Source organism: Miniopterus natalensis, chromosome 4 (genome assembly GCF_054644295.1).
Source record: "Miniopterus natalensis isolate mMinNat1 chromosome 4, mMinNat1.hap1, whole genome shotgun sequence".
Taxonomy (NCBI): Eukaryota; Metazoa; Chordata; class Mammalia; order Chiroptera; family Miniopteridae; genus Miniopterus; species Miniopterus natalensis.
In genome coordinates this window covers 11,158,261-11,185,347 of record NC_142084.1, presented here as the reverse complement: position 1 = coordinate 11,185,347, position 27,087 = coordinate 11,158,261, and the positions used below count along the sequence as shown (strand labels likewise).

The 27,087-nt window shown below is 44.3% G+C and overlaps 1 protein-coding gene across 2 annotated transcripts in view; it reads right to left on the bottom strand.

Moving 5' to 3' along the window:
- The window catches only part of PPP2R2B (protein phosphatase 2 regulatory subunit Bbeta), a 365,106-nt gene extending 338,328 nt beyond the window's left edge, over positions 1-26,778 (bottom strand). For both annotated transcript variants that reach the window (XM_016202915.2, XM_016202913.2), the window contains exon 1: positions 26,672-26,778. In XM_016202915.2, the coding sequence (XP_016058401.2) occupies positions 26,672-26,750 (79 nt within the window). In that variant the 5' untranslated portion in view covers positions 26,751-26,778. The remainder of the gene's footprint in view (positions 1-26,671) is intronic.
- Between the last annotated feature and the right edge of the window lie 309 nt (positions 26,779-27,087).

The window sequence follows — 27,087 nt, the reverse complement described above, 5'->3', positions numbered from 1 at the left end:
TCAATGCATCGGAAAGATGTAAAAATATAAATGTGGTTGGGCCCTAAACCGGAGCTGCAAATTACATGAAGCGAAACTAAGAACCAAAAAGAGACAACCCCACGTTTATACAGGCAATTGCAACGTTCCTCTCTCAGGACCTGATAGGACAGAGTGCAAATCAGCCATAACTTCCAGGGCAGAAACAATATTATCGCCCAATTTTCGCCTAATTGACGCTGAAGAGCACAACACCCAGACCTGAAAAAGGCACCTTCTTTACCACGAGTGACCACGCACGGGGCCACAGAGGAGGTCGCAACGAATTTCGAAGGACTGAGATCGTATAGAAAATGTTCTCGGAAATTAATAACAAAGATCTGGAATGCCCTCAGTTATTGGAAATTAATTAAATACTACAAAATAACTGTGGCTCAAAGAAGTCACAAGAGAAATGTGATAATATTTTTAACTGAGCAACAATGAAAAACAACATATGAAAACTCATGGCTTGCAAATAAAGAAGCACTTGGAAATTTATAGTTTTAAATGCTTCTGTTAGGGAAAAAGAAAGGCTTAAAATTAGTGATCTATTATACCCAAAGAATCTAGAAAAAGAAGGGTAAAGTAAACCAACGTGAGAAGAAGAAAGGAAACAATAAAAATTAAGAGCAGGAAACAAACCAATCAAAGAGTAGGTCCTTGCAGAGGACAATAAAACTGGTCAACCTTTGGTTGGAGGGATGAAGGAAAAGGTAGAGAGAAAAAACATTAAGAATATAAGAAATGAACACAGGGGCCTCGTTATTGCTCTTACAGACTTTAAAAGGGAAATGAGATTATCAACCATTTCATGCTGATGAGTTTCCCAACTTAGATCAAATGACAACTTCTGAAAGGTACAAATGAACAAAACAGATACAAGAAGATATAAAAAAAAAAATCTGAAAATCTCGGTTTTTACGAAGGAAATTGAATTTATAATAAATAAAACCCTTTCCATCGTCTGGCACCAAATGGCTACAATGGTGAAACTCTATCAAGTATTTAAGAAAGACAAAAGGGGAGAAAGAAAAAATTCCCCGCGTGTCACATGAGGCCAGCATGGCCCTGACACCGAAATCGAAGACATTGCAGGAAAATAAAACGGAAAACCAGTATCCCGCTGACCACAGGCATGAAAATCCATCACAAAATGTTAGCAAGTAGGAGCAAACGATGCATAAAAAGGGCAAGAAATCATGACCAAATGCAAGGTTGATTTAAAAATCAGTCTATTTAATTCATTCCGTTAAACAAATAAAAGGAAAATTATGTGACCATCTCAGTAGATCCATTTGATCAATTCAACGTCTATTTGTGATAGAAACATTCAGAGCTGCAGAAAATCTCCCCAATGAAATAAAGCGTGCCTACAAAAACCTACAGTTAACATCACACTTAATAGTAAAATACTGAATATTTTTTACTAAGATTAGGAAAAGACAAGAATATCTACTCTCGCCATTTGTATTTAATATTTTGGTAGGGATCAACAAGGAAAGGAAAGAAATAAGGGATACAGATTTTGAAGGAGGCCTGGCCAGTTTGGCTCCGGGTCCGGGTTTGATTGCGGCCAAGGGCATGTACCCCAGTCGCAGGCTCCATCCCTGGCCCTGGCTGGTGCGCAAGCGGGAGGCAACCCATCCATGTGCCTCTCTCACATCGATGTTTCTCTCTCTCTCTCTTTCTCTCTCTCTCTCTCTCCCCCTTCCACTCTGAAAAAGCAATGGAAAAAATATCCTCAGTGAGAATTTTTAAAAAATAAATGAAAAAAAAGATTTCGAAGGAAATGAGCACACTGTCTCTTTTCCAGAGGATGTGATCGTGAATGTCGAATACCCTAAGGAACTGAGCAGAAAGCTGCTGGAACTAATAAGTGAATCTAGCAAGTTCTCACAATGTAAAGTCAAAACATAAAATTTGATTTTTTATACTAGCAGAAATTATTTAGAATAGGAAAATTTTAAATATCATTTACAATTGCAGCAAAAATATTTTCAAGATAAATGTAAGAAACCTGAGTAAATGGAGAAACATATGATATTCATAGGCAAAAAGACTCGATAGGTTTAGATATGAACTCTTTTCAAACCGATCTGCAAAACTTACTGCAAAACAAATAAAAATCCCAGCAGCATTTACTGTAGAAATTGACAGGCTGATTCAAACATTCGTGCAGAAATACAAGGGACCTAGAAGAGTGACAACGGTTTTGAAGAAGAACAAAGTTGGAAGACTAACATTACCCGATTTCAAGTCATAGAAAAAGACATTGGCTTGATCAAACTGAGAAACTTATGTGCTCTAAAAGATTCTGTTAAGAGAACGAATAGATGAGCCACAGCCTGAGAGAAAATATTTGCAAATTAGGTATTTGATAAGGGATTTGTATCTAGAATATATAAGAATTATAAAAAAGCAAACAATTCAATAAAGACGGGCAAGATATTGAACAGACACTTCGACAAAGAAAATACACAGATGACAAATAAATACATGAAAGGAAGCCCAGTCTCATTAGTCATCAGGGAAATGCAAATTTAAAACACAAGGAGATACCACTACACACCTATTAGAAAGGCTAAAATTAAAAAGTTTGACTTTGCCTTACAGAACACTTTGGCAGTTTCTTAAAATATCCCCTATCATTTTATCCAGCCATCCCACTCCCAGGCATTTACCGGAGAAAAAGAAAGCATATCTCCATAGGAAGATGTCCATGCTGCTTTATTTATCCCAAATTTGAAACAACTCAAATATAGAGGTGGATAGATGAATAAAGTATGGTACACACAAAGAATGATCACTTCTCAATATTAAAAATATTAAACTGTTGATACCACAGCAACAATATTGATGATTCTCAACATGATGGTGCTGATTGAAAGGAACCAGAAAAAATACACACTGTATGATCCTGTGTACATAAAATTCTAGAAAGTGCAAACTAATCTATTGTGCCATAAAGCAGGTCAGGGAAAAGAAGGGGTTACAAAGGGGTTCAAGGAAACTTTTTGGGGGTGATATTTTCACTATTTTCATCGGTGATAGCTTCATGGCTATATATATGTCAAAACTGATTTAAGTGTATGTTTTAATATGTATAATTTACTGTATTTCAATTATACCTCAAGAAGCCTGTGAAAATAGGCAAACTACTTGAATAAATATTTCTCAAAAAATGTACAAATTGCCAATGAGCACATGAATAAATGCTTCAGATCTTTAGCCACTTGGGAAATGAAAATGAAAACCACCATAAGTTACTACTACACACCCACGAGAATGCCCCCAAATTAAAAAGAGTGGTAACTGCAAGAGTTGGCCAGTGTATAAAGCTCCCCTAACTCTGACGGGAGTGTAAAGCGATACAGCTGCTTTGAAATCAAAGCGTGTGTCCACAAAAAGCTTTGCAGCGGGGTGGTCACAGTTTTATTCACTACACAGTCAGAAACTGGAAACAACACAAATATCTACCAAGTTAATAAACAAACACATTTTGGTACATTCACATAATAAAGTACTGGGCAGCAATAAAATGAAGATACAGCCAACAACGTGGACAAATCACAGGAACATTCCGCTGAGTGAAAGAAATCAGGCAAAAAAAATACACACAATACAAATTCATTTGTATGAAGTTCTGCAAGGATACACTAACCTATAGTGATAGAAAAGAAATCTGTGTTTATCTATCATTGTGAATGTCCTAAATACCACTGAATTGTTCACTTTAAAATGGTTAATTTTATGTTATGTGCATTTCACCTCAATTTTCAAAATATCAGTGTGGATGACTGGGGTAGGAAGTGGAAAGATTCACTGCAAGTGGGCCCAAAGTATTCTTTGGGGTGATGGAAATGTTCAACATCTTGGTTGTGGTGATCGTTAACAGGAGTATGCATTTGTTAAAACTCTTGAATCAGACTCTTAAATGGGAAAATTTTATTGCATGTAAATTGTGCCCCAATAAAATTGATTTAAGATATATTTCTTCAGTTTCTCGTGCAACTATGGGGGCTCAAGTGTTCGTCTAGGACACGGAGGGGTCAGCAGAAGTCAGTGGGTGGGGCTGCTAGGATATCATTTTAATCAGAAACAACTCGGCCAGAATGGGCTTTTGTGTTTCCCTCCTTCGTGAAGATGAGTTCCGGGTGATTGACTTTGTCTGTAATTCCCCATGGTTGGGTTTAATCAATACGGGTTCCCAACAGGAGATAAGAGGAAGGGAAGTTAGTGAGGCCAGAGGATTTATACTCCTATGTTCTCTCCCATAAGGTCTGCAGTCGGCTCTCTTAGCAGAATATTTTGCCTTCTCTCAAAGCTGAGGACTCAATAAAACTTCTAAGTTTTAGTAACTTCTTCCCCTCCTTATTTCTAAGCACCCAGGGCTAATGGCAGGTTAGCCCCCAGTTACTGCACTATCATTTTATTGAGGAGTAACATGGACCCAGAAAGTGCAGAGCTGGGTGATTTTTTCACCCATATAACCACCTCCTAGATCCAGAAGCAGAACCAGCGCTCCAGAAGCCCCTTGGTGCCCCATCCCATCATTGCTCCTTCCCAAAGGTAACTACGGCCTTAACAGCTGGTATTAAAAATGTACCGTTTTATTTTACACATTTAGAACAACACGTTATCTGGAATTGTTTTATGTGTAAGTGGTAGGGTTCAAAATTCTTTTTTACCCCAAGGAGATACCAAATTTTCCCAATATCACTTATTAAAAAGACCACCTTTTCTCCATTGCTCTGCAAGGTCATCTTTTTATAGATTAGAAGTCCACATAAATATGGGTTTGTTTCTGGGCTCTAATATTGATCTGTGTATCTGGTAATCCTTGTGTTCAATACCCAATGTCTTAATTACTGTAGCAATATAAGAAATCTTGATAAATGATTAATTCCTCCAATCTTCAACTTGTGGTCATATTTACATATAAATTTTAAAATTAACTTTCGACTTCACAAAAACAATTCTTGATGAGGATCACATTTCTCTATAGAACAATTTGGGGAAGGCTTGAAAATTTTACAATGCTGAATTTTCCAATTTGTGAACATGATATATTCCTCCAATTATTTTTCTTATTTTCTTTCTATTGATAAAGTTTTGTGTGTGTGTGTGTTGATGTTTTTGATCAGCTTTTCTTAGATTTATTCCTAAATATTTAAGTTTTAATTGCTATTATAAATAGTACAATATAAAAAATGTCATCATAAATGCCTGTTCCTACTATATGGAGATACAACTTCATTTTTATATGTTAACTAGGTATTAAAAAACCTTGTGAAGTATTTATGCTAGTAGTTTGTCTGTAAACCCATATTTTCCATCTACACAATCATGTCTTCTTTCCAATCTACACATTTTTATTTTATATCTGTCTTGTCTAGACAGAGTACTGTCTAGAAACTCTTGAGCAATGTTGAATGGGAGCTATGATAGAGGGCATCTTTGTCTTATTTTCATACCCTAAGAGAACTTTCACCAGTTCACCGTTAACTATGCTATTTGATACAGAATTTTGTTCATTCCCTTCAACAGGTTAAAATGTTTCCTTCCACATGTAAGTGCTGACAGATATTATCCTACATATTTATACACAGATTTTAAAAATCCAGTCTGAGAACCTTTGCTTTTAAGAGTTTTTAGTCCACTTACAACTAGTGTAACTTAATTTACCGTAGGATTATTAGTATTCTACTTGTATCATTTTATCTATATTTCTCATTCTCCCCTTTTTTGTCTCCTTTTGGATTAATCATGCATTTTTTTAACTTTAAAATTTTCTCCTCTATTAGTTTGTTACTTATGCATTTTATTCTTCTTTCAAAATAACAACACTAGAGATTACAGTATACATCTATTAATAGAGTATAATTTACATTAGCAATTCTACTACTTTCCCCAAAGCTAAGACCTTAAACATTTTAATTCCATTATCCTCTTCATCCCTCTTCTTCCTTTTATGTTATTTTCCCTATATTTTAAACTATATGTGATGTTATGATTTTAAATTCTTTCATCAATATTTAGTACTTTTGATTATATTCACTCATTTCTCCATTTTAAAATGTGTCTGCTTATAAGAAATCATCTCAGATGTTACGTATTTGAGAATATCTTTATTTTGGCTTTGTATTTGAAGGATATTTTTAGGAGAGACAAGATTCTAGAGCAGCTGTAATTTTCTTCCAGCATTTTAAAGCGAAAGAAAATTTGTCCTCTGGATTCCATGATTTCTGCTGAAAACTAAGCTATACAATTGTCTTTTCTTTAATGGTAGTATGTTTGTATGTCTGTTTTTAAGATTTCCTTTGTCTTTAGTTTTCAGCAGTAATACTGTAATGTACTTGACTATGGTTTTCTATTTATTTGATTGGAGTTAATAGTACTTCTTGAATCTGTAGCCCAATGACTTGTATACATTTTAGAAAAATTTCAGCCAGTGTCTTCTCAAGTACTGAGTTTGCCATTCTTTCTTTCTTTTCTACTTCCTGAAATTCAATTATAAATGCTAGACCTATATACTATAGCCCATGTATCTTTTAGGCTATTTTATTATTTTTCATACCTTTTTACTTAATTGTTTAAGTCTGGATATATTTTTTATTGACCTGACTTCCTCGCAGTTATCATCTTTACTGCTCTCATACAGCAGCTCTTAAATCCATTTACTGAGTTTTTCATTTGAATTATCGAATGTTTTGTTCTTTCAGCTTAATATTTTCATCTGTTGCTCTGCCATGGCCTCAGAATTGACCTTCCTTTTCCCCTCTCATCTACCCCATCCCATCCCCACCAACCTATCTGTCTTATTTATTATTCTCATAATATCTATGCTGTTTCAAGAACTATGAGATTATCTAGATTCTACAGAGTTGCACTGTCCCTAGAAGCTTTCTCTGTCATTTGTGTTCCCCTAGAAAGAGCCCATTATGTGGCCTGGTTGGAGTAATTAGATGTTGGCATACCAGATACCTCTCTGCCAGCCTTGGAGGGTACCACTGATTCAGATGTCTACTGACTTAAAAGAGGGCAGATCACCGTTTATGTCAGAGCTCCCACAATGCGGGGCCTTGTCCTTCCTCCAACAGCAAAGCAATTACTCATCTAGATGACTTGGGTGGATGAATTCTGATCAAGAGGGTACCACCCTGCTTCAGCAAAGGGCAGGGTCACAGTGCTGAACCCTACCGGAGTTTCCATTATGTACATGAAAAACAAAGTCATTCTCTGGAATTCCTTGAGGATGCAGGGCTAGAGGGAGAAAGATGGGGGAGAGGGCCCTACCCAGTCATGCCATAACCACTGGCTACCTTTAAGTCTGGCTGTTTCAGTGTCTTTTGCTGGTCCTTCATCTGCGCAACCTAAAAATTTTGTCCCCCTCCCCAGCACTGAACAAATATTCTAAAATAGCACCCCAACAGTTACTAACACATCATGCTGTTCCTATTATATCAACAGCAGTCTTAGGTATCTGATATTTTATTATATTTTACTTATTTATAGTTTATCTCCTCCCATTAGAACATAAGTTCCATTAGAACAAAGATATCTGTGTTCCTTGTTACTGTTGGACCAGTTCCCATTCCTTAGTCCAGAGCCTAGTAACAGAAACTGGGTGACCATTCGTAGGATGAATGTGAGTAGATAGTCACAGCTGGACTGTGCCTCTTTTTGTTGAGATGACACCTGGCCAGAGAGGAGTTGGAAGGGGTGTGAGTTCGAGATGTAATGTTTCATCTTTATTCTTTGCTACATGCATTCCTACATAGCAAGTCCACATGCACTATAGGGATGCCACTCAAAGTCCTCTTATTGACACTCCACTCACCCACGCCATTAACAATCCCATCAACTCTACCTCCAAAATAAGTCACTCCAAATCCATTCCGTTCTCTCCATTACCTCTGCTGCCTCCTAACCCAAGTCTCCTTCCTCTCTTTCCATCAACTGGGATAGCCTCCCTATATTCTGTTTTATCCTGTCATCACGATATTGATTCCATACTCTCCTTCCCATTCTCCTTCCTCTCTTTCCATCAACTGGGATAGCCTCCCTATATTCTGTTTTATCCTGTCATCACGATATTGATTCCATACTCTCCCAGCAGCCCAAACCAAAGCATATTATGTCCCTGACCTGTTTAAACCATCCACCTTACACTTCAATAGAACCAAGCTCCTCATCACAGCCTCGGGGCTGTACATGGGCTGGCCTGGCCTCGCCTCCCTTTATGACCTTGGGCCCACCACGCTGACCCTTGCTAACCAGGCTCTGGCCACCTTCCCCTGCTTTCTTTTTATGGTAAAATAGCAAGTTCACTGCTGCTTACGTTCCCTTTTGCTCGATATTTCCTCTGTCTGGAGGATCCTCTTCTCTGGTTTTTGGGTGGCCGACGGCCTCACATCCTTCAAGTCTCAGGGCATCCCTGGCCACCCTACCTGTGGCCAGTCTGCCATTACCACATTGCCTTGTATTATTCATTTTCTTCACAGTTCTTACACATCTAATTTGTTTCTTTCGATTATTTTTCTTATTCAGTATCATTTCCCCAGCACCTAAGATAATATATATAGGACACACAGTAGGTCCTCACTACTTGTCTGCAGAATGTGTCAGTGAACGAACGAATTGAAGGGGAGGGACCCTCTGTCTGCTCACCAGTGCGGCTCTGAATGGTATTTCTTTGGGATGAGTTCTTGTTTACTCTTTCTTTACTGAAAGGGAACAGGGCAAGTAAAGCTTAAACTCCATTATTCTTTTCCTCTCTCTTCTGACAGAACCGTTACTAACTTCATGGAATAAAAATGGTTTCACAAATTTTGGTCTCTTACTGGTGTCAGCCAGCCAGTGTGCTGGATTATCTCATTTATTTGTTACAACAACCATCTGCATTAGATTCTATTATAATCCATATAATAACCCATCCAGTGTGAGGTTTGGAACCGAGGAATTTCGGGTCACCTTCCCATCTCCCCAACTATCCTACGGTTATCACTGATATAGGAGAGGGGGAGAGAGGGGGAGAGAGAGGGAGGGAGCGGGGGAGAGAGAGAATGGGAAGGAGAGTATGGAATCAATATCGTGATGACAGGATAAAACTTTGGTAGCAAACTCTGAGCTCAGCTAATTTAACGTCATCCCCAGCAGAAGGACACACCAAAGTCAGATCGTTGTCTGTGAACCTCTCCTTCTGTTCAAACAGCCCTCTAATTAGTGGACTCTCAAGGCTTTGAGTTCAGAAAGGCTGACTCTGCTTGACCAATTAACCTTGGGGCTTAGCATGACCAATCCATTCTGCTTTCCAAAACAAAATTACGCATGAAGCAGAAACTCATTCACATCCTGCCAAGAAGTGTAGAATTTGAAACAGAAGAGACAGGGAAGGGAGAACAATTACTTAAGAAAAATCTTAGGAAGATAAAGGACCACACAGACCAAGAGTCTGCCCCCATACAACCTCAGATGTCTTGGTGAAAACGGAAGAAAAAGGGGAGTTTAGGTATTCAGATAATTGGCTAAGAGTTTAATTTTCTCTCTGGTGTTCTGGCAGCTTGAAGATATAATCACGTTGAAGAATTTTAAAGAGTATTTTAATAATTGATGCTTCTGTTCGACAAATTTTCTTAAAACTTTAGTTTTCTATATTAATATCTTGGGGAATAAAAATATAAAAAGTGGCTGTTTTGATGTATTTGGAAGATCCACCTCAACCTTAAACTCCATCATGTCGTTAGAAAGGCCATCTTTGGAATCAGGAGCAATTCAGTGATGGCTTCCTTTCCGTCTCCATCAGCCAGCCGTGGATGCAATGGAAGGTAAGAAGCCAAAAGAGCATTAGCGGAGGTTATTAGGCAAATTAACGGTGTCAGGAATTGCGCTAACCACTCTCTGTGAATTGGCTCATCTAATTCTGCATCAACCCTATAAGGGACGTATTGTTACCAGCCTAGTTTTTTTGTGTTTTTTTTTAAAATATATCTTTATTGATTTCAGAGAGAGGAAAGGAGAAGGAGAGAGAGAGAGACAGAAACACCAATGATGAGAGGGTCACTGATTGAGCCCGCAACCCGGGCATGTGCCCTGACTGGGAATCGAACCCCGATCGCCTGGATCCCAGGTCGACGCTCAACCGCTGAGCCACGCCCGGCCAGGCACCAGCCTAGTTTTATAGACGAGCAAACCGCAGGTCAGACAGCTGAGTAACTTTGCTCGTTAGCATGTAGCAGAGCCAGCCGAACCCGGCCGGTCCAACTTGGGAACCCAAGCACATTGACTGACACACGGGGCCTGAGCGAACCTCCAGTTTCTCTGGGGGGGAATATACAGACATGCATGGAAAGGGCTGTGGGATTCACGGTCTCAATGGGCCCATACCACAGGCTCACTTCGGGGAAAGTCAAGGCAGAGTAGCTGCTGACATCAGAGCCAAGGGACACTGAGCTCCACGGGGGTCAACCTTCCCAAAAGCATAAGCAGAATGGGAACTTAGCCTGGAACCTGGGAGATTATATGTGAGCCCAGCTTCTCTGCCGCTTAACGCTCTGACGTTTCCTTGGGCAGTAGGTGCCCAAGCCTCCTTTTTAAGAGAAAAATGTTCCCCAGCACAATCGTCTGTCTTACAAGCCAGCGGCCGGCAAACTGAGGGCGCGGTGCTGCCCCCTGGAAAGAGGTGCCGAGGTTGGCAGCGTCTTCTTTCTCTCTGCCTGATGCTCCTGCGCCTCTTGGGGGTTTATTTCCAGGCTTCAGGATGGGTTCTGGGCGCAGAAGGCGAGTCCGACAGCGGGTGGTGCGCGTGGGTCCCACGCGCGTGCCAGGGCGTGCGGGTGAGTGGGAGCGCCGTGCGCCACGGGGAATCACGCGCCATCTGGGACCGCTGCGGGCCACCCGCCCCGGGGGGAGTGAGGAGGGGCGAGTCAGCCTGGAACAGCCTCCCGCCCGCCCACTCAGGGACGCAAGCTTTATTTTTCTCCCTGGGTCCCAGTCTTCGGATTCTCGTGAAAAGACGAGTTGCTGGAGCTGGTGATGAGCTACTTCTTACAAGAATCGGAATGATCAACGACACGCTCTAATCTCCTGCGGGTAGGGACCGTGGCGGTTTTGTCCCCCAGCATCGAATATGCTACCTGGCGTGGAGTCAGGACCTGGTAAATATTTGCCGAATGAATAAATGAATAATAAATGAAATATTCTGTATTGATGGGATCAGATCCTCCCAGTGAATCATTGCTCCCCGGGGTCATGGAGAAGCTGACAACTCAGATTGCATTAAAACGGGGGATAGTTTTAGAAGCTCGGCCTTTTGACCCATTAGCATCCTGCTCCCTGGTGTCTTCCTAGGTGTGTGTAGAGATATAATTCAGTCAATAAGTATTTTTTGAGCTCTATGGTTTGAACACTACTAGAGGGAACTGGGGATGGGGCATGGAAGAAGGCAAACCAGTGCCTGTTCTCAGAAAGCTTACGTTCTTGTAGGTTAAGCAACGTAATAAATAAAAGTATAAAATGACCGGCGGTGAAAATGCTATGAAAAAGCAGGGAAAGGAGAAAAAGAACGATGGAGGAACATATTTATATAATGTAGTCCCAACCACCTTCCCTGGGGAAAGCATTGCCCAGAGCCCAGAATCAATTAAATGCTGGTAATATGAGGCCTGCCTCTACCGAGTTACACTTAAAACTTTTAAGGACTTCGATGACACCTGAATCATAAAGACTTAGGGAAATTATTTTCTACTTGATTAGTCAGAAATCTTTCAGTGAATATCTACTGGGATACAAGGCTGGCAAATGTGACCAAGAAAGAACTTCTAGAGGAAATGATGGAGAGATTATAATAGCCAATGTGCTTTGAGCACTTACCATGTGCTACAAGCACTTTTTATAACTATTGTCTCAATTTATCACCAAAAGCTCCCATGCAACAGGTACTATACTTATTCCCTTTTTATGGCAATGAGGCACAGAAAGATTACGTCGCTGGAAGTCACTCAGCTAGTGGATGGAAAATCCGGTATTGAATGCAGGCAGTCTGCCTCCATGGCTACATCATTAAATTATTCCCTCATAGAATGAAGTCCGCTGTCTCTAGAGTCCAAGTTTTCTAACTACTAATATACACTTCATCTTTGAAAAGTATAATAAATTCTAGTTTCTTCGAGAATATTTTTTTGAACTGAGCTACAAAAATCTACCACAAAGGGATACAATATTCCATTGAGACCTTGTACGCCAGATTCATTCAGCCTCCAGGTCTTCGCATCTGCTGATCCCTCTGCCTGGAATGCTTTTCCCTGGGATCGTTGCATGGCTGGCTCTTTCTCATCTGCCAAGCCTCAGCTCAAACGTACCTCTTCAGAGAGGCCTTCCTTGTCCACCCTATTCCTGGTGGCCCACCATTCCTGAATCACTTGCTCTATTATTTATCCTATTTTTATATTCTTTCCAGCCCTAATCGGTGCTTGAAAGTTCCTGGTTATTGACGTCTGTTTGTGGTTGTCTGTTTTCCCTACTAGAATACGAGTGTCACAAGGTCAGGGTCAGTGGCTCCTTTGTTTCCTGACATTTCTCCAGAACCTAGTATCTCACAGAGGCTTTCAAAACATTTGAGTGAATGAATGCTGCCCCCGGGGCCTGCAGCCTCAGCACCCAGAGGGCTTCGCTTCTGCAGAGGAACATGCTCCTGGCAGCATCTGCCCAGCATTCTGTGCAGAATGAGAGCGCCAGATGGGAAGGAGAGATCTGCACCGGGGCCCCGAGAAACACTTGCCAATAAGCAACCAAAACGAGCTGTGAATGCTCCGGGGGCTGCCAAGGAGGCCAGGTATGCATCTTATTTGCTGGAAAGCCAATTTGGAGGGTATTTCTGCTGTTTAGTATATGCAAGGTCATCATTTAAATTTTATCTTAATCTCTTTCCATAAGTCTTGCTTTATTTTGGTGTCCACCTTATTTTGGGTCGAATGCTCATAATAGTTTCTCACCTGTCTCCCCCCACCAGAACATCAGGTCCATGAGGGCAGGGATCCACCTGTCTTCATACCCTGGGTACTCAGTGACGAGAACCATGCTAAACACTGATCCAGCCACCCAGAACATACCTTATTTCATTTGTTTACCCTGTGAAGTCACAAGCTTTGGGAGCTTAATTTTTAAGAAGCTAAAATTTATAGAGTGGATGATGCTTTTTTCTTCCACATTATAAAATTGCGTTTTGCTGGGAAGTGGCTCGTGAAGTGAAGGTTGAGTATCACTGGGAGCCTCAAACTTGAACCAATGCACTGAGGCCTGTGCTGTGACCTGACAGTGCTGTATGAGGCCCAGAGCAGACCTGAGGATCAACAGAGAATTGGAACTAGGCCTTGGCCACTGCTTCACCTATAGAATAATTTCCATTTATCACCTCAGTTTGAATTTTTCTGAGTTAGAGGCAAAAATGCAATTTGCATACAAGACGGGACATGAGTTCAAATGAAGTGAATTTGGAGGAGACTGTTCCCAGCAGGCACAGCAAGCGTAGGCTGGTCACTTAGCCAGGAAAGAGAACAGTGCAACCGGCACAGTGGCATGTTTGAGATGGGAGCAGGAGGGCCTGTGGGAGGAGCAGTTCAGGCCGCCTCTGACTGCCCGGGTCCCCAGCCCTGAGCTCCGCACGCTCAGGCTGGCCCATCGCTTAGAGGCCCTGGGGAGGCACAAGGCGAGGAAGCGCGCCTCACATACCCTGGTCCCGAATTACCTTGTTAGGTACCCAATGTGTGAAAGATAGCACCTGGGAGAACATTCTTGAAGGTTTAATACCAGATAATAGTCTTTGGAGCTCATTCTGTGTGTAAATAGGGCCAATTTCAAAGAAAAATGAAGCTTCCTCTTAAAACCTGTAAAATAATAGTGCCATTACGCACACTTGGCTCAGCCGTTTAAAAGTAGCTGGAAGCTGGTTCCCTCCTGAGGGTTTATCAAGACTCATGCCTGCAGGGCGGACGGAAGTGAACTCTTCACAATGTGTCCTTCAGGACCTGCCCCATCTTCTAGAAAGGCCTTACTCAGGTCAGCATTTCATTAGGACGTGCCATAGGATTGTTAGGGACACTTAAACCGCTCTCAAAGGGTACAAGGCCAAAACACCAGCGCGAAGCCGCTGGCAGGCCTCAGCCCCAGCCCGCACACCCATTAGCTTTCGGGTAGTTCAGTTGCTCTCCCTGCAGGACGCAGGGCGGGCCCTGAGCAGGGCTGCAATGCCTCTCCCAGCTCTTCTGACTCTCTGGTCTGATGCAAGCTGCCTGGACCAGTGCGGTGCCCTCCTGGATTCACAGGCTGCAGGAGCCACTCCGAAGACTGCTCAGGGCACAGGTGAGGGAGGAGGCCATGCGGCTCGCGCCTCTGAGCTCACCTCCAGGCCCCTTCCTTTCCCAGGCCTGCAGCCGGGCACCCTCCACCAGAGACCTGGAACCAGGGGGTTATGAACAGGGCCCCTAACCCCCATATCTCCACCAGCGTCGCTCCCTGGTGCTGCGCCTCGAGTTCCCACCTCTCAGACATGGAGGGAGGAAGGAAACCGTGCAAAATCCAGTGCTGCTGACGACTCCTTTTACTCTCTGCTGTCCTAGGACAGTGTTTCTTGAACACTGCAAGCGGTGCTCTTTCCTCAGCAGACGCTGGGGGGCCTTGGAAGTGGGTGGTCTGGAGCTCCACTCAGGATGTACTGATTACAAATTTTAGGGGACAGTATGAGCCCCCAAAGCTGCATCTTACACCAAGAACTGCAGATAGTCCTTCGGTATTCAAACACGTGGGAAACACTGTCCTAAGAGGAGGGAGGCGCAAATCTTGCGGGTCACTCCTCTTGCCTGCTGCTGCTACGAACCATGATCATTCACCATTCGCTCAGCAAAGATGGGTCGCCACCTGCTAACCTGCCTGGTTCAATGGTGACCAAAAGGTCGAAGCACCTGCTCTCCTGGGGCTTATGGTCCAGGAGGGGAACAGACGATACACAACTGCAAATACATGAAGCAGTGAGGACATCCACAGTCAAATGAAGGGCAATGCTGGGGAGGGCGCCCTATCCCACTGGGTAGGCAGGGAGGCTTAGGGGAGGGCTGATATTTGTGAAAGCACTAAAAAGAAGTGAGGGAGAGAGCAGATGGCTGGGGGAGAACGTTCCAGGCAGAGGAGAAAGGACAGAGGCTCTGGAGAGGGAATGTTCTTGGTGTGTGTGAGGGATGTGAGGAGGCCGCTGTAGCTGGTGTGGCTGCCGAAAAGGTAAGTTTAGGAGCTAACACCCTAGGACTTGTGGGCCGTGGAAGGCCTTCGGATTTTACCGAGTCAAATGCGAAGCCATTGGATGGGTTTGAACAGAGAGATCGCATAATTCGCACGACCACTATCTTTAGCTGGTTTGCTTTACTTCTAGGCTGCAGATACTCTAGGTTCTAGAGTGGAGGGAGGGGAACAATGCTTGGTGGTGATAAAATATTATACCATTACCTTCGTTCCAGTTGACTGTCTTTTGTTTATGCTGTGACTCCCTGTTGCTGGCTGACCTCCTGAGGGCACCATAAAAGTGGTGTCTTCCTTGGGAACTGGGGCAAAGAGTGAGACAGCTTTGCTAGGGAAGGCGGGCCCAGGAAGTCTCCCTTGATTGATCCACACATGAACTTACTGAGTCTTAAAGGAGAGTGCAGAATGTGCAAGGCACTGCTTTGCATACATTATCTACTCTCTAACAGTCCTGGGGGAGGGTCCATGACCATCATCTTATGGATGAAGAAAGAGAGACAGCCAGGAGCAGTCAGTTGGCCATGGGAAGATTTGGGACTTGGGTTCATAGGCAAGACTGTGACAGCAATGCCTGTGCTTTTCCCTCCACATCAGAGAGGGAAAGCAAAGCTGGAGCCGGCCTACCTGGGTTCAAATCCTACCTTTGCCGTTCACTAACCACGTGACTTTGGGCAAGTCATTTCATTTTCTGGGCCTCAGTGTCTGCAGCTATAAAATGGGGATAATAAAACTTCATCTTCACTGGATGCTCTGAGAACTAAATGAGCTGATACATTAAAACACTTGGAAACGGGGCCTGGCACCTAAATGTTCTTTGTTATCACCTTGGCTGTAGGTGGAGTCGTAGAGGCTACTTGAAGGAACTTGGGATCTTCACTCTACCTGGGGAATGAAGACTATTCTCGTGCACATGTAGGATTATCATGAGAACAAAGCCTCAGACGCACGATGCATTGGTTCTGAGAAATAGATTAAAGATCTAGGCGTGGTCGGCATTGGCTCGAAGTAGAATGGCCACCTTTGGCAGGGAGCTAGCTCTCCATCTCTGTCTTGCTCAGGAGTGTTGCCAGGGCATTTAGGGACCCATGAAGGGCTGGATGAGATGCTTTCAGAGGTTTTCTCCCAGACAGAAATGCTATGATTCTTTCTAGGCAGGGCTTGAACATATAATTTTATGATAGCCCATATCATGGCTTTTTGGTTCATGCTACCTGCTTGGCTCCCACAGGATTTTACATTTGAGGTTCCCACCCACATGCTTAGACATTCTATCATCTGGGTTATAGAACCACGAAAAGATGAATCAGTGATTAAGGCAGCACATGGCTTCCTAATCTTTGCTCATAGGCCGACTTACGATCCCCCTCCCCGACAGGGCCACCTTGCTGCTTATAGGTGACTATCCGCTGCGAGGCACATGTACCTCTCTATCTAGAGGCTTTGATGCAGCGGCTGTTTCTTGCTGAATAAACATGATATGAAAGCATTCTCTGAGGTTTTGTCCTAAGCCTTTCTCTTCCTTCTAAATAGCGAGCTTTGCAAGTGCTGTGCCTGAAAGAGCAAATTCCCTCTATTTTTCAGTGCCTGGAATGTTTACTGCCTCCTCAAAACAGAGCATGGAGTGTTCCTGCTGTGGCTCATTGAGAAGAAAAATCTCTTTGTCTGGATGTCAAGACAGTGGACAGGTTTCCATGTTTATAAGAGTGTTCCACTCAGACACAAATACACCTTGAGAAGTTTTGGGCGGGCTTAGAGCCACCCTCGAGTCTGCTGCAGTTTAATGATAAGGACTGCTTCCAGCAACCACAAGGCTCTGTTCTGAGTGGCCAAGTCCTTAAAATATGTCCGTCCACCTCTTAGCTCTTCTAATTTATTCTCACAGTAGTGAGAAGAATCTTCTCATGTTGCAAATATGGTCAGTGTTTCCTCCAAATTTATCCCCTCTGATAATTTCCAGTTGCTCTTTGGGTTAAGACCAGACTCCACAATTCAAATCACAGAAACACACAGGGTCACACCGCTCTCCAGCCTCACTCTTTCCTGCATTCCCTGGCCTCAGGCTCCAGCCACACTGGCCTTCCTTCAGGACCTACCATTCGCCCTGAGCCCCTGGTGACAGGGCCTTGCAAGCATGGTCTCCTTTGCCTGGAAAGTTCTCTCTCATTCTGCCCAGTTAAGTTTACCTTCAGATCTCAGCTCAAATGACACTTCAGAGAAGACGTCCTGACCTTGTCCTAGTATACATCACGTCCTCTCCAGTGCAACATCAGCCACAGATTTCATCAATTTGATTAATTTGTTTGTCTTCCATCAGGGCAGGAGCCATCTATTTTGCCCACCTGCGAACCCATTGCCTAGCCCATATCTGATACACCATAGAGACGTTTTGTGGCTGTGTGTTTGTAGTTTTGAATAAATGAATAACTTCTCTCGCAAGGAGGCCCCTGACTACTCAACTGGCTCCTAAAAAGCTAGAAAGGTGACATTCCCATGTATCGGCAATAGGATCCAGAGGCGTTCATGCACATCTTTGAAACCACATCTTTGCCTCCTGTATGCTTTTCCTACTAACTGCTTTCGCAGGCACTTGTGAACATAAAGGCCTTGGCCATTTCCGCCCATCTTTCCTCCCAGCTCAGTCTGCCAGGGAAGAAACAATGACTCAGAAAACTAATGGGCCCGTCTCTCTAACGATGCTGATGATTTCACTGCCGGTGATTTTTCTATTAGATTTATAAAATTGAGTCAAAATGAAGGAATTGCCTTGGGGCACAAGTACCGAAGACAAACAATGAATTTAGAAACACAAATCAGAACAGCACTGACCAGTGTATATTACACACAAGCGCCAGTAAAGGTGGTAGAGGTCGAAAGAGTCACAGAACGAAAAACGCAATTTTGGGGGGGTTTTTTGGGGAACATGACGGAAGGTAGGGAAACCAGAAATTGCAACCAGACCAGCTTGGCGTTACCGCTGTAGGACCCGGACAAAGATACTATCACAATAACTACAGATAGCACCTAGTAAGTGGCTGCCAGGCACATCCCACTCAATGTCCGTACAATAAACATGAAAACAAAGCAGTGTTACTCCCATTTTACAGCTGAGAAAGCAGACACTTTAAGTCACATTTGGAACCCTGGTTTGTCTTATTCCAAAGTCAAACTCTTTTCCAGCTAGATATTTCGTCTCTCCAGGCCTCTCTCAGTAGCCTCACCTGTCAACTGTGGGTGCGACCACGAAGAACTGTTGCCATAATTGTCACAACGCATAGAGTGCTTGGCCCTCAGTTGACTCTTTTCAACATTATTTTGCATTCTCCTTGTTTCTTATCAGCTGCTAAGTTCCTTACAGATCTTACTAGGACCTCCTAAAAATGGGTCATCACCCCCAGCTTCCGATTTAATATGGGGAACTCAAGAGGGGGAGATGCTTCGGAAAGCACTCTCGCTTAGCTTGCACCGACACCGCCAGGTTTTAGGATGTTCCCATTGGACTCCAAGGCACAGCAGGATGAGCCAGCTTCTCAGAAGACAACCAGAATCTAGGTACTTCCAACAAGCCCAGGATTCTTTCCATCACCACATCGTTCAAAGCACACAGGGCAAAAGCTGATTTCCGGAGCCTTCGCTAATATGAATCACGTTAATAATAGCCACAGCTAATTACTGAGCTCTTAATTTGCACTATTTACTTTGCATGAATTATCACATTTACTCACCAAAGCAATTCTTTGATACATGCATAGCTTTACCCCCTTTTTCATAGATGACAAAGCTAAAGCCCCAGAAACGGAATGACTTTTCCTAGAGTAGGTAGATACTTTAGCCAGAACCTGACTATAAAACCTTGATGCAATTTCATAGCTACCATGAAGCAGAGGAACGCTCAGTAGAGTTGCAGTGAGTGTATAAGTGGATGACACTGACCTTGAATCTTTCCAGGACAGCCGCTTATTTGCCAGATATTAGAGGTCTTGAGCAAAAGCAGCCTCTTCTCAGCTGCAGGATTTTACTCCGCTGTTCCAAAGAGACCCACAGTTGATCAAACTCCTTCCCGCAGAGCTCTCCTGAGCTTTGAATCTATTTCCCAGCCCTGTTTACCACAGGCTCAGGTTCCGGCCTCTGACAGCTAATAAGGTTCACCTGGGGAACCTGAACACCTAGGATCCCCGGGCCCCACTTCCAGGGAGTCTAATTCAATAGGGCTGTGGTGCACACAGCGCTGGACGTTCGCCACAGGTGATTCTCATGCACAGCCAGGGTTAAAACCTAGTTGTAGAGTTGGGGGGGGGGCTCTCTCCCCCACCAGGCTGTAGCTTCTTAAAATAGGAATGAGTCTGTCTCATCTTTTAAGTTCCCATGTGCTGAGAACAATACCCAAGATGTTCTGGGCAGATAAAAACCAGGACCAGAGCCAAGCAGTCTGGGTGCAAACCCTGATCTACCACATATTAGCTGCGCAGTTTAGGGTAAGTGACTGTATTGTTCTGTGCCTTGTTGCCTCATCTGTAAAATGGGGACAATGAACAGTTTTCATATCATGATGTTTTTGTGAGATTTGTGTGAAGTAGTAACTATAAAGCATTTAGCACAGGGTTTGGCATATCATGAGCCTACAGTCAATGCTAGCTATGTAGGTAGGCCAAAAATTCGATCAGTATGGAACCATTAAAGCCTATTCGTGACCGTTGCTCTGGTAAGTGCAGTGGGGAAAACAAAAGACATTAAGTCCCATTCATTGAATTTTCACAGGCTACGTATGCTAGGGGTTTTACAAATATTATTTTTTCACCTTTATACCAATACTTTGATATGTTATTATTAGAGAAGGAAATACACCAGTTAAGTAATAGAAGGTCTCCCAGCAATTATCAGGACTGAGGCTGGAACTCAGATTCATCTGGTTCCAGACCCATTCTTTCCACTTTATTACTGACCTAATGTAAACGTTCACTCATACATATATCCATGCGGTCGGTCAGCAAGTATGTATTTCATGCCTCCTATGTGCTAGAAACTGTTCTAGGAATGAACAAAACCGAGAAAGCCTTTGCTTTCGTGTCGCTTACATTCTGTAGTGTGAAAGGACAGGCAATAGACAAGGACATGGACATATAACATGTCAGGTGAAGGGAAACGTTATGGACTAAAACTAAGGCCGGGTCAAGTAACTGGGAAAGGAGAGGGAGGGAGGGAGGGAGAGGGAGGGAGAGAGAGAAACAGAGAGGGGGGGAGGGAGAGGCAGGGGGAGAGAGATTGATTGATTTCAGGCAGGAAGGCCAGGAAAGGCCTCTCTGATAGAGAAACATTTGAGTGATGGATGTGATAAGACATGGTTGGGTTTGGATTCTGGATCTTTTCAGGAGGTTGGGCCCAGAGGATTAACTGTAGAATTGGAAGAAGGGTAAGAGAGAGAAGGAATAAAGGAGGACCCCGAGGTCTTTGGCTAAGAGGATGCCGTTCTCATTGAGCTGAGTCGGAGACGAATGCTGGACACACGGGGTTTTTCTTGAGAGGAAACCAGGAGCTGTCTTGAGATCTCTGTTATGTATTCCAGTGGGAATGTTGGGGAGGCAGGTGGAGGGACGGGCTGAATTTGAGGTGAGAGGCTGGAGCTGGGTATGTAAATTGAATAGATGATGCTTAAGGCCAGGGGACTAGCCGAGATCACCTAGGAGCAAGCAGAGGGCTCCAATGTTCACAGTTCAGGGAGGTGACTAAGGAACCAGCAGGAAGGTCTGCGAAGGACCAGCCAGCGAGGGAGAATGACACAGGAGGAGAGTGTGGGCCCTGAGACCAAGGCCAGAAACTCTCAGGAACGAAGAGCGATCACCTGTGCCAGTGGGGGAGCTGGAGAGGGACACAGGAGCGTAAGATGAGCATTTAGAGTGAGATTATTTACAGCATGTTTGTGGATTGCAAAAATGATCCTGCGGCCCAGCCGGGCGTGGCTCAGTGGTTGAGCATCAACCTAGGATCCAGGCGATCAGGGTTTGATTCCCGGTCAGGGCACATGCCCGGGTTGTGGGTTGCAGCCGATCAATGACTCTCTCATCATTGATGTTTCTATCTCTCTCTCTCCCTCTCCTTTTCTCTCTCTGAAATCAATAAAGATATATTAAAAATAATAATAATAAAATAAAATAAACCTTTATAAAAAAAAAAAATGATCCTGCGGAGAGGAAAGACTTGGTGACAATGGGGGGGGGGCACACAAACACAGAGCAAGGGGCTTTAGTAGCTGGACCCCTACAATGTAAGACAATGTAAGATTTTGTCTCAGTCCTTCCAGTGGTATAATAGTATTTCCACGTTACAGAGAATGATACTGTGCGTTTAGGATAAACCTTAAATGCCGGTGTATTTGTGACTATGAGAAAATGGGTAATGGGGAAAGCGGTGAAAGTACATTTGATGTGAGTCTGAAGAGCGGATTGGTTCTAAATACAGGGAAGGGGCCAGGTAGAGAATTCCAAAAATGTGAAAAATAAGAATTGCATAAACATGTACCAATGCACAAAACATAGTCAAGCATCCTTTCTTAGCATCCACCTCTGAACCAGGCTGCGTGGGTGCTAATCCTAACCCTTGCACTTAGCAGCTGTGTGACCTTGGATAAATTGCCTAACTTCTCTGTGTCTTGGTTTCCTCGTGCATAAAATGAAGCTAGTAACAGTACTGACCTCACAAGATTGTTGTGAGGAGCACACACACCCACACATCCACACATCCATCCACACACAGTGCAACTGTGCCTAGCAATAGCAAGCATTGTCTATTTTACTCACTATTCTATTACTATTCTTATTTATGACATAATGAATTAGAAAAATGTGTATTTTTCCCCTCTGTGTGCGTGTGTGCCTGTAGACTTCCAGCAGGCCTGCTTTTGGGTGTCCCTGGAAATGATCCTGCCTCCAGAAGTTTCCGCCTATGCAAAGAGCGTGACTCATAGAGACAGATGACTGTGTATTCACGCTCACCCAGGCCTTCATTTAAGGAGAATTTCTTGAGCCCTGTGCTAAGCAGGATGCAGAGACTGAAGGTAAACAGGGCGGAACCCTGGGCCCGCGCTGCTCCCGGCCACCAGGGACGGGCATGTCACTCGACGGCTGCTCTCACACCCACCCTCAGAAATAAATGTTCCAAGTAAAGGTTAAGGGCACCGGTTTTGGCTTCCGATAGTCGACTTGGGCCTTCACTCTGCCACTTGACTAACTGTGACTCTGGCAAGCCAGCTGTGTGTCGGCTTCCTCGCCTGTCACGTGGAGGTGGCAGCCTCTGGTACGGACCTTGTGGGAGGAGCAGATGAGATGGTACAGGACAGTCCCCGGCACACGGGCGGCGACCCCAGGCCCGGGGGTGCCTCTCTGCGTCTCCCCCGTGTTTCTCCTCCCCTCTCTGACTGTGGCTTGTGTGACTCATCACAGCCACTCCCTCTCGGAGCTGCCGAGGAAGGCTTCCTAGAAGGCTTGACTCGAGCTGAGTTATAAAGGTCGAGTAGGGGTTCGCAGCCTGGGAACACGACTAAGGCAGCTCACGGAGAGGGCATGGCACGTGGCCAGGCACATTGCCCTTGACCCTTTAGGACAAGAAAGTGCCTCCCCTCATTCGTTAGGTAGCCCACAAAAAGGCCCTCCAGTGTTGGGTGCCAAATTAGGCCCACTGGACAAGAGGAGGCAAAGGCCCTCTCATTGCCGTGGGTCCCCCCATCTGCTCTGTGTTGTCTGGGAGGGTTCTTTTTGGCTGTCATTGGGATTCTGTCCCTCAAATCCTGAAATCTTTTTGCTGGTTGAATCCTTCCCTACCACGGGGAAGGAAGCTCTGTGCTTCCTTAGTGAGGTCCGCAGAGAAGGGAAGACAGGCCAATTGTCTCTCAAAACCCTGTTCATGCATCGGCATGGTTTAATTGTCCCCTTTTTTTGCCGTTTGCATCTTACTATTTCAAGTTAAAATAGAGCACGCTAATAAAACTGGTCCCCTCAAGTATGGCCATGGAAGGCTCCCAACTGGCACTGGTTGAAACAACCTGGACTCATGTAGGAGTTCACTCTTTGCAGAACTTTTTCATATATGTTTTTAAAATTTTCCTATACAACAGCCTTGGTATTTGTCACCTCCTTTCCATAAAAATTTATCAAGTGCCTGTGAAGTGCTTGGTGTTGTTCTAGTGCTGGGGGTACAAGAGAGAACAACTTTACAGGTGGGTCCTGCTCCCATGAAGCTCTCAGTCCAGCAGGGAGACAGAGGTTAACAGTAACATCGGTCTCTTCGTAATGGAAGGACCAGAAGAGGCCCTGGGAAGTAAGCAACCCAGTTCTGTAAGAGCTGTGATCAGCTGAGGGCCGGGGAGGGCTTCTCAGCTTGAGCTGAGAGTTGAGGCTACAATGGACAAGAAATGGGCCGAAATACTGAGAAACCAAAGAAGGCCGGTGTGGCTGGAGAGCAGGCCAGGTGGCCTGTGTCAGAGGTCGGGCAGGGAAGTCAGGCAGGGGTCCGAATATGCAGGGCTTGGTAGGTGGTGGGGAGCCACTGGGAGGCTTTAAATGCATGAGTGTTTGTGTTTGAGGTGGTGGGTGGTAATGATTATATTTTAAAAAAATATTTTGACTGCAATATGGAGAGCCGAATCTGAATTTGATGGATGAAGAAACAGGCTTGAGGACTGAGAAAAAGAACCAATGTTTGTAGACCCCATACTGCATATTGCTGACTTATCCTATGGACAAATGTGTCCTTACATATAGCGTGCTTAGATAAGGTCTTGGACATAGTAAGTACAACACAGGTGAAGGCTGATTATTACCATTACCATTGCCATCGTCATCTTGGGTGTGGCATTCTGAATATATTTCTTTGCAAACACCCAATGGAATATCATTACCCATGTTTAACAAATGAGGAAACTGAGGCACAGAGAGGTTTACTACCAAGCATTGCCCAGTTGGCATGTGGCAGAGCTAGGATTCAAAGCCTCTGATCTTCCTGTGTTGAAAAAACAATGTCAAGACAAAGCTGAGAGGACAACCCAATGGTTCCATCCCCTAAAAAGCCCAGGAATTATTGACGCTCTTAAAGTTATTCTAGAATCACTTTTCAGGGGATTGCTTGAGTCATTTGTACTTACTTGATTTTCACAGGGATATACATAGATTACTCATTCTCTACTTTTTCATTTAAATAAAATATGAAGTTCACAGCCATAACTTTTCCAGAATAGACTACAGGGTGACATGATTGCTAATAATATAAATAGAAAAAAAAGCAAACTCAGATTTATTCTGACATATTTTCCTCCTCAGGCAAACTCTAAATGAGCGTAACTAGTTTCTAGTGATGCTGTGATGTGCTGGAGAAAACGGCTCATTGCTAAGGATAGTGTAATAAATAGAGAAAAGGAATATCTAAGGCAGTGCATGGGGCGTGGGACTCAAGGAAGGAGAGCCTCTGTCATATACTAAGCTTCACACAGACCGTTACCACATTTAATTCTCAGCATCCTGGGAGTGGGCCTTTTTATGTCCACTTTATAGATGAATTTGGGCTTAGAGCCATTGCGTGACTTGGGCCCCCTTGCTTGGTATTTGGCTCATGCCTTTCCACTGTGCCCGGCGTCCCTTCGTGACGTCAGTGTTTGACAGATGCTATTATCCTCGCCATGGCCTTTCTTGGGTTTACATCCAATTTAAAGACATGTCTCTTCACCTCCCACTCCTGAGTCTGGTGATGGTGAATCAGAGATTGTTTGTTTTGACATGAATAAAATGGGATTTTCATTTTGATGGAATAAATCAGTTACATTTGATTGGAAAACAGTTCAAGAAAGTTCTTGCCATGGTGTTTCTGTCTATGAGGGAAGATCTTTAGTTTGAGTAACGTACAGAATAGCAATTAATACACCAAGTAATTGGGTTCTCAAAGTCTAAACTGGGAGGAGAGGACAGGGCACCGATCGGAAATAGTAGAAGAGCTATCGAGGCAGCTTCCTATGAGAGTTTAGATCTTTCTATTTGGAAAGTTCCCCTGGAGATTCCTACACTTGCCACCCCCCTACCTATCCCCAATATGCATAGGGACTTACCAAGCTCCTCCCCATGGGGCAGAAAGTTCTCTCAATCGGTCATCTCCTTTAGCCACCAATAAAAATTTTAAGAAAGCATCTAATTTTAAAAAATCTACGAAGAAGTGTCAATGTCTATGAAGAATACCATCCTTGGTCTCGATTCAAGGGTGATCCCAGATGTCTACCCCCTTTTCCTGGGGGTACTGATTGAAAATCACCCTGTGGTATAATAAATGCTTCTCTCATTTTATACACACAGCCCCCGACCCCAGGCTCCAGCTCTGAGGGTGAGAAACGCGAGCTCAGTTTCAGAGGCGTGTGGCTGGACCTGAGGTGCGGGGCAGCCCCTCTCCACCCCGGGCCTCGTCAACCCAGCACCTCTGTCACCCCTGAGGCTGAAAAACGACCAGCCAGTTGCTTATCTTGAAACAGCTCCATTTCAGATGGAAAAAAAAAACACACACAGACAAATCACATACAGAAGATGCACAAGCAGCTAACGACTCCAGAAATGTTGAAACCTGCAGTGCTCAGTGGAAGACGAACGGCCAGAATGTTTACAGGGCACACAGGCGCATGGAAAGTGCACACACACACACACACACACACACATGCACACACACATGCACACATATGCACATGAGGCTAGGTTAGAAGGCAGCAGGACCAGGTTTGGGGGACAAGGCTCAGCTCACTCTCATGTTCAGGCCCTAACTCCGGACACCCCCCCACCCCCCCAAAACCACATCTCCAGCAAGTGCTGAAAGTCAGCTGTGCTCTCCTGCTCTGCAACCCAAGTACAGGCTTGAAGCAAAGCAATCTGACAATCGGCACTCCACAGCCGGGAGGGAGCTAATTCTATTCTGCTAATTGCTTTCTTGGGCAGGCACCAAGTTATTAAACAGTGACGAACACAGAGAGCTTGGCTCAACCTACGTGGCAGCCCCTACAGCAATTTTTTTTCCCCCTTAACATTAGTTCCAATTACTTGTTTGCATGTTACGTAGAATAAGGGAAACTGGCAAAATATTTCGGAATTCGTTTCTCTCATCGGCTGCATCAGCTTTGAGATCACCTTTGCAACAGTCTCTTGCTCTTCGGAAAATACTCCCCTTTCCTTGCAAGAAGACAGAGTGATTCTAGAAGCAGACCTAAGCTGTCAGATCCCAGCTTTTTGCCAGGAACGACAGTCCTCCAGGAGCTACAGAAAACGGCATGAGCAGAGCCTGGGGGAAGTCACACGCACCAGCCCGCTTTCTCCCACCCACCCAGACACGCTCCCTCTCTGGTCTGTACCTTCCGTGTGGCAGCTGGAAGAGAGGATGGTGTTCGGAGGTCTGAAGATGTAAGGCAGGTAACGAGAGAAGCATTTCATCTTCCAGAAAATAAAAAAAAATAAAAAATAAAAAACAGAAATCTAAAAAGCAACCCAGGCTCCTGAATCCATCAGGATTCTCCCGGCCTTTAAAGCTGGCTACATCACCAGGATGTGTATGTAGGTCCTCTCCCAGGTCTGCAGAGCCGGGGAGCCCGAGGGCGGACTGGAGCTGGGTCCCATTTTGCCACCAGCGCCAGGAAGCAGTGCCTTACATTTCTGCATGCAGCTCCAACTCAGGAGCCCCCGGCGAGCCGGGGGATAGGCTCTTCATTGGCCGCAGCGCCTCCGAGCAGGATCTGCTGAGTAAGTCAGTCCTGCCTGTAAACACGCGCGG